The 12,987-nt window shown below is 46.2% G+C and overlaps 1 protein-coding gene across 1 annotated transcript in view; it reads left to right on the top strand.

The window, feature by feature from the left end:
- The window catches only part of LOC144129058 (neurobeachin-like), a 318,181-nt gene that overhangs the window by 132,518 nt on the left and 172,676 nt on the right, over positions 1-12,987 (top strand). Inside the window, 6 exon segments of the mRNA XM_077662943.1 lie at positions 554-770; positions 2,604-2,730; positions 3,964-4,072; positions 5,357-5,669; positions 7,607-7,753; positions 8,255-8,391. Of these exon segments, the coding sequence (XP_077519069.1) occupies positions 554-770; positions 2,604-2,730; positions 3,964-4,072; positions 5,357-5,669; positions 7,607-7,753; positions 8,255-8,391 (1,050 nt within the window).

The following is a 12,987-nucleotide window of genomic DNA, read 5'->3' as shown; positions in this document are numbered from 1 at the left end:
CAGGGCACTGTCTACGGATGCCAGAGGCGTGAACGCGTGCTGACTGCCGGACTGCAACCCACACGCCGCCGTTGGCGAGTTAAGAGATAAAGGGCAAACCTTTGGTGCGAACGCTTGCCTCAGTACTAGCAGTCACTTGTGCAGTGCGGCGATCCCTGCCGCCTGCATCCGAACGGGAACAGTTTGGCGCTGGGGAGTTCGATATATTTGTTTCATGGCCAACCGCTTTCGATATATCAAGTATAAATTGCATGCGTTCGTCAAAAATATTTATGAAGAGGTTGATATAGCTAGCAATTTGTAATATCTGTGTTCGTCATATCGAGGTTTGACTATTTATCACGACCCGTGAAGTTTGCATCATTGAGAATTTACTGTGCTAGATTTCCTTTGATGCATGTAAAGAAGCATTTATTTTAAGTTCAACCATTGTCTCATTTGATGGTAAATTTTATGTTCAAAGGAAAGGAATCTGTATTGGTTCCAGCGTTGCGCCACTGCTGTGAGACACATGCATAACTGAGACCACTGTTGTGTGGTGCCTTCCTTTCAGGTGCCTGAGAGCGGAATGATGCCAGTGGCAACCAGTAAGATGGGCGAGGAAAGCGGGCTGGCACCCAGCGCGCGTGAGGCCAGCCTGACCCAGAAGCTGGAGGGTGCACTGGGTAGCGTGTGCCCACTGCTGCGAGAGATTATGGTGGACTTCGCGCCCTTCCTCTCACGCACGCTGGTTGGCTCGCACGGCCAGGACCTGCTTGTTGAAGGCAAAGGTGAGCACAACTCTTCTGCTGGATATGAGCTATAGGGTAGGAAAATTAGTCGCTAGAGCAGTGAGTAAACGTGTCGCCGTCTCCTTTATGCTGCCATTTCATCACAAGCTAGAACCCAACCTTGTGGTTGCTCCTGCAGTCTTGTGCAAGCGAACTATCTCATTTACTCGCGTAATTTAGTAGCCTAAATTTGCTTGCATAAATATATTACCTGGGTGTATAAAAAAATTATTACTCTCATATTTATGCTCCCTGCTGCACCAGATCACCACCATGCACACGGGTGCATGCTAGGCACTCTTGGGAACATAGGCGCGACCGCGTCGCTTTGTGCGGCTGCAAAACGTGTAATTGGCAATGGGATGAATTGCGTGCCGTTTACCCGGCTCACTTGCAGTGGCAGTCACATTCCCGGACGAACAGTTGTGCATGCACCGGGGTCCGAAACTACCAAACCATTAGCCATTCGGTTTGCCGCTAGTGAGTCGGGTCGCACGCGAGAGTGCCATTTTATCTTCTGTTACCTTTTGCCTCTGACTGCTAGGGGTGTGTTTAGTGCTTTGAACTGCACACGCGCTGTCATGTCATCCCACGGGGAACTAGATAACATGAGACTGGGCAGGAGTGGTTGTGTGTCTTGTACTTGGAGTCAACTCTGTTTTTATTTTTTTACCAGCGATGGGTGCGAGTTGCGGTGGGGGTGTCAACGTAAATTCAGCAGTGCACAACATATATTGTGCATTAGACTCTTGTAGAGTTTTTTAGAACGTGCTGACAAAATATTCACATATTTTGTGCACCCCCTCTTTGAAGCGTTCATATAAAGAAAAAAAGTATGCAAATTACGCAAGTAAATATTGTATGTAGTGCATGCTTCACCTAAGATGTTCTTTAATTATTAAAAATAGGCTTTTTGAGTTAGAAGAACGCCTTTTTTGGCATAGCATTGTCAGTGGTGTAGCTCATCAGAATGCAGCTAAGACATGCTAACTAGTAGGATGATTAGCTAACACCAAATAGTTACCTTTTAACTATTACTGTTAGTCTCCTTATTCATTGAAAGGTGCGTAGCCCATCTAACTAATATCCATATCAGTTTTTGCAATTTCGAAAATTTAGTTACCCTCGGTGCTGTGGTCCAGCAAATATTGGTAATTCAATGAATTACATGCACTGGAGGGGTTTCTTCTCCTGCAAACTTTTTGAAAGCGCTTGTATTTTGGCTCAATTTAGGCAAAACTTGCTAAGCTGCAGCACCGAAGGTAACTGCATTTTCTAAATTCTAAAAACTGATAAAGATATTACTTAGGGTTGGCTACACGCCTCTCGATGAATAAGAAGACTAACAGTAATAGTTAAAAAGTTAACTATAGTAGTTGGCTGTGCTGCAAGGAAAATAGCAACTGCCCACACAAATAGCATTTATATTGCCTTTGTAAACAGTATGAAATCTAGAAAGCGCAAAAATGGGGCTTTCTGTGATGGACTTGTCTCTTGAAGATGGCGTTATGGAGGGGTTTTTGTGCAAGGAAGATAATGGGGCGAGCACTTGGAGGGACATTTGTATAAGGAGAACGGCTTACACATGCTATGGCTGAGATGATGCTTGGAGGTTGGGCAGGACACAGTCGCGGCTGTACTACATTTTTTTGAGGCAATAAGGCAGTGATGCTTTTCGCTTGCTTGGTGGCCTTTTTCCAGGATATGGTGCTGGTAATGTGTTGTTAGCTATGTTGGCACTTTAATTCCTCCACTTGCTCTTAGTTCTACTCTCCGTACATTTGTGTGCCATGCGGTGGAATAATAGTGCTCTGTCATCTTTTCTCCTAACAGGGCTGAGCACTTTTAAGAACAGCACTTCAGTGGTGGAGCTGGTGATGCTGCTGTGCTCCCAGGAGTGGCAAAACTCGCTGCAGAAGCATGCCGGCCTTGCCTTCATCGAACTCATCAACGAAGGAAGGTCAGTGTGGAGACTCAAGTGTAGTTAATGATAGGCTTATATGACAAGTTTATGGATCAGTTTTTGCCTTTCGCTGGCTTGGATCAGTTTAAATGACAGACTGAATCAAGACTGATGGCTTGTTGGTGGGCAGTTTGTTAAAAAAAAAGTTCATATTCTGCATTGTATTTGCACAGTTTGAACATTTGCATTCGTACAATAAGGAGCCATGAACTGGAGCCCTTGAGTGAGATTTGATCATGCCATAGCCAGGAGTTTACTGCGAATGATTTTGAAAGGTTTCAAGATAATTGCAGTAGAATCTCAATGATACAAATCTTGCGGAGTTGTGAAAAATATTTGTATCACCTGAAGATTGTGTATTAAAAAAACGGTCAAAGTCTGTATTATGCTGAAACATGGGAAATGCATACATTACAATCTGTTTATGGTTCATGGTGGTACAGTCGCCGACCGATTTTTCGGACTCGAAGGAACCCGAAAAACGGTCCAAATAATCGGACAGTCCAAAAAATCCGTGCAGTACAAAAAAATCACTTTATTGAGATGAAATCTGCTTTAAATGTCACTGATTTACATTGCGGAAAATTTCTCTTGCCGGCGACGATTTGCGCCTGTATTTGCTCCAAAGTTGTGCTTTCACTGTACACGCTAGACAGCAAGGTCACGGCGTTTAGTTGGATACTTCTCACGCTTCTTTGACGGACCCAGCGGCACCGGCAGGGCCATGTTGTCCACAACCCGAGTGTGCACCATTGCTAGCATGGTGCACACCATGCTAGTGTGCACCATTGCACCATTGTGTGCACCATTGCACATGGTGCAGCATTGCTAGCATGCTGAAAAGTGTGTGGCCCAGGTTCACTGCAGTGTGCTTGCCCCGCTCCCACTGTTTTTCTAATCACGCATTTTCATGCTGCCTCTTTTTTCAATTTTTTTTTTACACTGCAACACCAAGTGCAATCACGCATCTACTCTTCCACAAAAGACTCCAGGCATTAGCAGGACTTTGTTTCAAATCAGGCATCGGAAGCTCTGCTGATGCTACAGTTGCCATGATGGGTAGTGAACATTTGAAAGGAGCTTGAAAGGTGGTTGCAGCAAGAGTGTTTTTTCAGGTTTTTATTACATAAATTTTCCTTTTTCCTCCAATTGCTTCGGAAGTGACATTTATTTCTTAGGCCTGGTTGTTGCCTCTTCTGTCACTGCTTTCGTCTTTTCAAATGCTTGTAGGCTGCTTTCCCACGCCATGAAAGACCACATTGTCAGGGTGGCCAACGAGGCAGAGTTCATCCTCAACCGCATGCGAGCGGACGACGTTCTCAAGCACGCTGAGTTTGAGGTATGCCTGTCTCCGTTCCCGTCCATTTTTACTTTTAATGCGCTATTGGCAGCCGCAGAGCAGAAACAGCCTTGTACACTAACGCCATTTTGTGGAGTGGTGCAGTAGTAGCACAAAAATTTGAGCTGTTCAGCACAGGTTGCATGGTAGCAGTAACTGCTATGCATTTAGGTGGTGGCTTTGGACGTGTGCAGACTGTTCTTTAAAGGGACACTGAGGACAACGCTATCAAATTTTTTTGTTAGTAAAATTCGATAGTTCACCATTTTGAGCTATGCTCGCGCCGCCATGTCATTCCTCGGGGAACTGGATAACTTGGGGCGGGAGGGAGGGGAGTATGTGTTTTACATTTAGTCAGCTTTTTTTTTGGGCCAGCGAAGGGTGTGAGATAAGGGGGGTCTACATTTAGACGGCAATATATACAGCATATATATGAACATATATATGAACATTATGAACAGTGTAGAGTGTTTAGGGCACGTTGAGAAAGTTTTTGCATAATTTGCGCACACCGTTTTTGAAGCCTTAATTTACGGAAAAAAAGTGTGAAAATTATGCAAGTAACTATATTAGCTGATCATCCGCTCATCGGTAGTATCGTGTATCTAATATGCTTGCTTCTTTTTCAAATAAATGTGACGCATACTAATGTGTTGTGTTTGGAAACTGTGTTTTGCATACCCGCTGATCTCTTTAAGCTAGCAACATTTGAGGGGAAAGTAATTCATGTACAGTCGTGTACAAAAGTGTGTGGGATGGGAAATCGCAGAAAAAAAAAAAATTATTTTTTTCGTTGCCTTCCTATCCAGTCAGCTGGTATTCTTCCAGAGGATGGAGCACGCATGTCCCCTCTTGTTCCTATGCTTTTCATTCATCCTGCCTGCCTAACCACACAAAAATTAATTTTTTTCCACAATCCTGCATCCCGTAAACTTGTGTGCAATGAAACATTTTTTTGTATTTTACTTACCCAATTTTCAGTGTGAAGAAGTTTCTAGTTTCTGAAGGTTTGATTAGGGTTCGCAGTATACTAATAGCCATAACGAGGGACACACCTTATATGTAGGCAATTTCCTTTGCTCAGCATTATTTGGCACGAGACCACTTCCATCAGACATTTCTTGTTTATAGTTGTTTGCAAGATCAGACAGGTACTTTAGTTTTTAAGTTTTCGTATCTGTCTGCAATCATGAAATGATGTCAGTAGTTATGCTTTAATATAGCACTTATGTCCACGGTTGCTTTAGACACTGTTTTTCATGTTGCATGCCTTGTCTTTTGCAGTCGTTGTGTGCACAGACAGCTGTGGACCGTAAGGAGGAAGAGATGATGTGCGACCACCTTATCACGGCAGCGCGGCGCCGTGATTCTCTGGTGGCAGCACGAGCACTTGAAAAGGTGCTCAACATTCTGACCAACCGCCATGGGGCCTGGGGCCAGAACTCGAAAGGGACTCACCGAGGCACGGAGAATGGCCAGGTGGAGTTCCTCCGGCTAGACGCCTGGGAAGACGACGCGCGGCGCCGCAAGCGGCTTGTGCGAAACCCTCACGGCTCTTGCCACCCAGAGGGCACTCTCAAGGCAGCCATCGAGCACGGTGTGTGTGCGTTCAATTTTGCTATCTCAACAAGACTTGTACAGGGCACAATTTTAATCGCAGTTTTGATCAAAGCTAACGTGGGGACTCGAGCCACTGAAATGGCGTGGTCTGAGGTTGTGTTTGTTGTGCTCAAAAAACGATTAGCCGCTCATTGTAGGTACGCAGCGCGATCGTGAAATCTGAACGGTTTTGCAGTAGGGGCTTCGCATGATTACGAGCAGTTTTTTTTTGTTTTTTTCCCAAGGTGTACAGCTGTGAAGTTTGCAATTGGGTTTTTCGGCGCACCGTTGTCAACGACACTGTTAATTCTACGGTTCGAGTGTTAGTGTTTGCGCAGCGTCACGTCCGCGCCTTGGACAGATGTCTAGGAACAAAATTCAATGACCCTACTGCGCATTTAGACCGTTTGTCTAGTCGGATGGCGCGAATCAAGCATGATCGGCTCGAGAAAATCGCCGGGGAAACACCGTGGTCGTGTTGACCCATGTTGACAGCGTGACTCGCCGCTGGCGATGCTCGGATTTTTCGTGTTTTTGGCAAGTTATCGGTCGATTTGCACTGTCAAAAGGGCAACGAAGCTAGGGGCGGTGTTTTATTGCAATGCAGGCCGATTATGACGAGCGGCAAGCAAATTTCTAGACCAGCTTCCCCAAAGTCGCCTTCCCGATTTGTTAACGTAGCTCCTCGCGTCGAACACTGCAAAGGGCTTGCGACCAGCAGTCGCTTGCGACCAGGTAGCACCTCGACAACACCACGCTTCCGTTCGCATCCACAGTAAACAGATGGGGCACTCGGCACTCGCTTGGTACCCGTTAATAGGGAGGTCATCGGCCGTAGGTTTAGTACTTTTGTGGCCTGTTCTGGGCCTGCCTGAAACTAATTCGTTGGCGGTATTAATTTGTCACTGCATGCGCAAAAGGGTCGCCTCCGCTCGCCACTTCGCTCTAAGTGGGTCAAGCTCTTCGTGCACTTCGAGTAATGCGGCTTAAAATGCATGCGTTTAGGTCGGGACCGAAAAAAATTTCGGATAAAACGATATTTTTCAGCAAAGCGATTTCGTTATAATGAGGGATTACTGTATATCCGTGTTCGATATATATCCAGGATCAACTCTATGCTATTCTTGCTCCTGCGTTGTGGTCAAAGTTCATAGAGGTGGTACTCTAGGAAAGCTAATTATTTCCACTGAAGTTGCTAATCAAACATATTTTGCCAGCTATTCTTAGACCGTTGTACAATGTCGTCTTACTGGTCTCTCTTTCTCTCTCTCTCTCTGGTCTGGTCTAACTCTTGCGATTCTTTGTGCTGAAGCAATATTTTTTTGTCAGCTTAAATTTTGAAAAACTAACAGTCATCAAAACCAAGGAAAGCATGGGTGAATGTTTTTTTTTTTTAATTTGTGGTTTTCATGAACAGGATTTTAATACTCTAATAATTTTGTTTACCTGAAAGATAATCGGTTAGAAAGTGTTAGAAAAATTAGAAAAAAATGTAGTTCAACCCTCAAGTAATTGTTATCATGTTAAATTGCATGTTGTCTGCATTTCCCTAGTTGCAAGAAAAGTGGCTCAGCAAACCTTAAAACTTATTCCAAGCTGCCAACATGGATCACTTTTTTTTTTTAGTTGGCACACATAATAGACCCAATGGTGCCTCAAAGTCAGCCTTGTGCAGATGGCTGTGTTTCAAAGGTAGTTTTGACAAGAAAATTCTGGGAAAACTTCTGTGCACAGTTCAAAAGAGATTGCCTTGCAAGCTCAAAACAGATTACTGGCTTCATTTGCATGTTTATATTTTAAGCATTGTGCTGTAGTTTATTACTGGGGTTATGGTTTGATCATTTTGCTTTTAATATGGCAGAGTGGCTTTGCTGCCTTGGAGGAGTCGATTCTGTGGCAGAGAGTGCATGCATCTTGCTATGTGCCTTGGTGCAGGGGCCCCCGAGGATGCCATCCTGCAGGCTCGCGAAGAGCTTCACCGCCAGCTGGCCATGACCCGACGGCAGCACCAGCTGCAGAGCACTGACCTCCTGGACGACAGCGACTTCTGGGACGACAAAGACCTCGACTCCGAACTCGCAGGTGAGGGGGCACATCTAGGGAGAGCTTACGCTTCCCATTGTGCTTTGCTGCTGTCAAAGACATAAAGGGTGAACAGAGGCAGGCATTGCATTGCTTGCATAAATTAGCTTCAGCAGAAGTGGACTGAGGATATTACACCAGTGTTGCAAAATTGCAAGTTTTCGAAGATGCCTATGATGTGTGCTGCATACTCATATTATCCAATGTACAAAGTAATATAAAGAGTTGTCTGGCTTCTTTGAAAATGAGGTAAGCACCGAACATAGTTAATGACATGCTATTCAGCTTGCACAAATTCCGTGGGCCCATTATTAGTGAACATGCAAAACATATAAGGATTTAGCATATATCGGTTTCTTTGCTCTAATACTATCAGGTGTAATGTATTTCTGTGGCACATATCAAAAGCTCCTGGCAATCATGGTCGAGCCAGTTGCGGTTCTTAAGAGAGAGAGGGAGGCTGTCCTGCTTACATGCATTTCTCATTGCTCTTCTGCACAGGGTCCGTAAGTCTTAGCACGAGATGTCGACTGATAGCTCCAGGAATCATCGCTCCAGGCATGCTCTCCATCACCCAGTCTGAACTCTTCTTCGAGGTGGATGAAGACGACATAGAGTTCAAGAAGAACGACCCTGAGGTAGGGAGACGCAGCCGCATGTTTTCATTGCCTGCCCTCTGCATCGTGGACTTATTTACAGCCATTTCTAGAAAGAAACAGATTGCGTCATACCATTGGGCCATGGACGTGAACCTCTGCATATGCAGCACAAAATGGCAAAAGCTTTTGTGCTTTGCCCTTAGTGATGTTCAGCCTTCTGGCCTGACAGACTCAAGAAGAGGGCATCTGCTGCTTCATGCACTGTTGGTTGTAGGTCATACTTAGTAGGTGCACAGCTGCATTCGCTGCGGTTGACAAGGCTGCCACAAATAGAGAATGAGCAGCTGGTGTTTCATGCATATCACTGTGCATGGCCTTACGTGTAAGTGCAAAAGAAAAATGAGCCTACGCTGCTATTTTTGGGCAGCACCGTGAATGTAAAGTTGCTGAAAAGGGTGCTACCTGTCACACTGGTTCAGTGTAGTCTAATGTCAAACCTCGTTATAGCAAGCAGGCCGAAAATAGGCTTCTGCAAATATTCGACATTTTCCAGTATTGGGCCGAAAAGTAAAGTATTCGATCTGAATGTTTTGTATTCGAAATCCCTTTCGTCTCAAGTAAATAGCATTTTTGAAACGCTTGCTTAGCGTGGTTTCGGCTCAACGTGCTTCCTGCAGGAAGGCACCGCAGCGCGCATGTAGCTAGAAGCAACGGCTGCACAACAATGCAATGGCAATTAAAATTAGCAGTGGTATGAGAGTGGCGATCAAAGGCGGTAAAACGATCCAACTGTCATACCTTCAACTCGTGTGCAGCTCGGCTGATTGAGCAGCCAACGAACCGCCAACGGTACTGTAGTTTCGGATACCTGCTCTAGGCATGCTCCTGAGGTTTGCGAAAGAACCGGAAGTTTGCTTCCATGCTACCAACCACTCGTCCATGAAAGCCATCGCCTGCGCGAGCGAGCAGGGTAAATGGCGCGCAGCTCGAATTTCGTTAGCGGAATTGAATTTTTGTTAGCAGAACCGATTTCTATATGAATTGACGTTTTCTTTTTGTTGGCATGTGGAGGACTCCATGAATGGGCACCGGCACAGAGTGCGTAATACAGTAAAATCTCGATGATACGAATTCCTCGGGAGCTGGCAAACTATTCGTATCATCCCGAATTCGTATGATCCAAAACAAGCCAACTTCAACACGAAAATGCGCAAAAACCTTATTATGCTTAACTACTTCCGTTCAAAAAAGTCTGTAATGCACTTATGCACTTTCCTGCCCTCGATGTCGCTGACCAGCCCTGTCTGAAATGCGTAAAACCGTGCAGCAGTTCCGTCGCTCGCATTGCCGGCGCCGACGGTGCGGCGCAGGACATCAAGAGCGTGAAAGGTTTCTGCCAGTGATGTCGGTTGGTCTAACACATCGGCTTGTTCACTATCACTGTCAGGCTCCTCAAGTTCATCTCTGTCTGCCTCATTGATTAACTCTTCCATGCTTCTTAACCCACATGTAGCAGCGTCATCATCCACAGTTAAGAAGTCATGAGCCAAGAACTTGAGTTGCGAGACTATCCCAGCCTTCAATCGTGAAATCCTCACTGGCCTCTTGATTATCTCCTGTCAGAGCCAGATCAGGTCCCATGTTGAATCCTCATTTTCTAAAACAATTCGAGATTGTGCCTGCAGTCACATTGTGTCAAGACATGGCTAAAAAGTGCACTGCGTCTAACAGACTTATCCTCAAATGCACATCTGCAAGCTCAATTTTCAACAAAAGATGCCTCACTAAAAGTCCTTTGAAGTGATGCTTAACGTTGCGAATGATTCCATCGTCTAGTGGCGGCAGATGACTGGTAGTGTTCGCTGGCAGGAAACTGATGTTGTTGAAAGTCATTTGCTTTGGGTGGGCAGAACACTGGTCGACAATAAGTAAAATCCTTCGATTTTTTATTCCTTCTTAGGGTCCAGGTTTGTGAGGAACTCACGAAATGAATCTGCAATCATCTAGGCCTTTCGGTTCCCTCTGTACAAAACAGGCAAATGACCTGCCGATTGGAAACACCTCTGGTGCTTGGAATTCCCGATGACTGTAAGCTGCAGCTTCTCCAAGCCATAGCGTTGCAGCAAAAAAGCACTGTCACTCGTTCCTTGCTTTTCTGGCCTCCCTGGCATGCCTGGCCTTTCACGCACAAAGTCCTCTCCAGTTGCAGATTGAAGAAGAGGCCCGCCTCGTCGGCATTGAATACAGTAAAACCTCGTTAATTCGAACTCTGTTTATTCGAAATCCCGCGTAATTCGAAGGTTTTCGGCGGTTCCAACAGTTTGCATGCAAATTTTGCCGGATAATTTGAACAGCCAGCGCGCCCTTATCCGGATAATTCGTCAATTTAAGCCATGGCCTCCGTGATTTTTCCATAATGCCAGTCTCTGAGGCCAGTATAGTTGCCGGAGTGGAAGCCAGGCGGCACTTTAAATCAACTTTCTGTTTCCGGTGCTTTGTTGTGCCTCAGTGATCTGCACCGGTTTTGGAGGCTAGCTTTAGTTGACAAAGCAACAAGCAGGTGCCACTAGGTCAAAATTTTTCTGGTTCCGTTTCCGTTTTTGTTGTTTGTCTCGCTTGTGGCAGGCACTGCTCGTTGTTCTTTATTGTTCGGTGCCGCGACCAGGCGAGTACTGTGCTCTGCTAGTTCTTGACCATGTGAGCGGTGTTGGTGTTAAGAAAATGCCGAAGTACAGAACTCTGACTCTCTGCCAGAAACTGTGCCTAATTAAGGAGGCTGAAAAATGGACGAGCTCCAAAACGCAGTTGGCGGAAAAGCACAAGGTGCCTTTATCGACCCTTTCGACTATATTGAAAAATAAGACTAAGATCCTCGAGGCCTACGGGAAGACGCATTCGATGAAGCGGACAAGGATTCGTTTTCCTGCGTATCCGGACATTGAAGACGCCTTGATAAAGTGGCTTCAGCATGCAAATGCAGCACACCTGCCTGTGAACGGCACGCTGCTGCGCGAAAAGGCCGATGAGCTTGCACTGGGGCTGGGCCATGAAGCATTTAAGTGCAGCAACGGCTGGTTGTCCAGATTTAAAGACCGCAATAACCTCAAATTCGTGACAGTGTGCGTCGAAAGCGGGAGCGTCGGCCCAAATGTTGTTGAGAATTGGAAAAAGCATACATTGGCTCCGCTGCTTCAGCAGTACGCGGAGGACGATGTTTCCAACATGGACGAGGCCGCATTGTTTCACAAAATGCTGCCTACGAAGATGTTTGCCCTAAAGGATGCGGTAGTCATGGGAAAAAAACAACCCAAGGACAGAATAACCATTCTGTTTGGTGCGAATATGTCCGGCAGTCTCGAACTGCCGCTGCTGATCATCGGAAAAGTGGAGAAGCCTCGGTGCTTCAAGAACGCACGACTTCCTCCTAAAGATGACGTGCTGTACAGAAGCAACAAAAAGGCTTGGATGACGGCAGCGCTGTTCGAGGAGTACGTGAGGCACCTTGACCGTAAGTTTGCTGCCGCGGGACGAAAAGTTGTTTTTGTTGTTGACAACTGCCCAGCCCACGCCGACATCCAGAAATTGACAGCAGTTAGGCTTGTCTTCCTGCTGCCGAATGTTACAGCTGTGTCGCAGCCTATGGACCAAGGCGTTATTCTGCAAGCGAGGAAGATTTATCGCTGCCATTTGCTTAAAAGGATCTTGTTGTGCTACGACAACGGCAAGCAATATTCCGTGGACCTACTGGGTGCCATTTGCCTAATCGTGTACGCCTGGAAGCAGGTGGAGGGAGATATGATCAGGCGTTGCTTTATGCACGCCGGTTTTTCCAAGCAACAAGATGACAGTCCCGAGGATGCATCTGATGCCAGCTGCACACTGGATGATGAAGGAGAGTTATTGTGTGTGCGCATGACCGACTTCGACGAAGAAAACGGCGGTGGGAGCAACGGATTGACCTTTGCAGACTATTTGAGCGCCGAACTTGATGTCCAAACGTCTTATGCCGACTTGGAAGGAGAAATATGTGACAACGGGCCTTCCAGCGAAGGTGAAGGCGATGTTGAGCCCGCCCAAGCACCAGCTTTAGCTGCAGTCGTCGAGTCGCTGAACGTTGTGCGCAGTTTTGTGGAGTGTAGCGGCGGTAACAGCGAATTGCTGCGTACTTTAAGCAGACTGGAGGACGCAGCCTACGGTGCGGCTAACTACCGCGCCAAGCAGTCGCGCATCGATGACTACTTCAAGTGACCGTTTTTCAGGCGAAATAAAGGTGCAGTGTTGATACAGTCACGTTTCGTACGTTTATTTCTCGTTTTTCGTCCATTTTTGATAATTCGAAAACCCGGTTAATTCGATGATTTTTCGCGGTCCGACAGACTTCGAATTAACGAGGTTCCACTGTATGTCGCGCGGCGCATACTCCGAAATCAGAGCCGGCATAGTGTTCAGCCAGTAGTCGACAGCTGACTCCTCCACTTTCTTTCCTTCACCAGAGACGACATAAGTCCGTGCCTCTCTTTAAATCGGTGCAGCCATCCTTCAGAAACCTGGAAACCTTCGATTCCAAGAGAAAGCACGATGTTGTCAGCTTTTTCTCGCAGTACTTTGCCATCCACGTTGATGCCAGCCGCTGCG

The sequence above is a fragment of the Amblyomma americanum genome, chromosome 4, assembly GCF_052857255.1.
Source record: "Amblyomma americanum isolate KBUSLIRL-KWMA chromosome 4, ASM5285725v1, whole genome shotgun sequence".
Classification (NCBI taxonomy): domain Eukaryota; kingdom Metazoa; phylum Arthropoda; class Arachnida; order Ixodida; family Ixodidae; genus Amblyomma; species Amblyomma americanum.
This window is presented reverse-complemented; position numbering and strand designations above follow the sequence as displayed.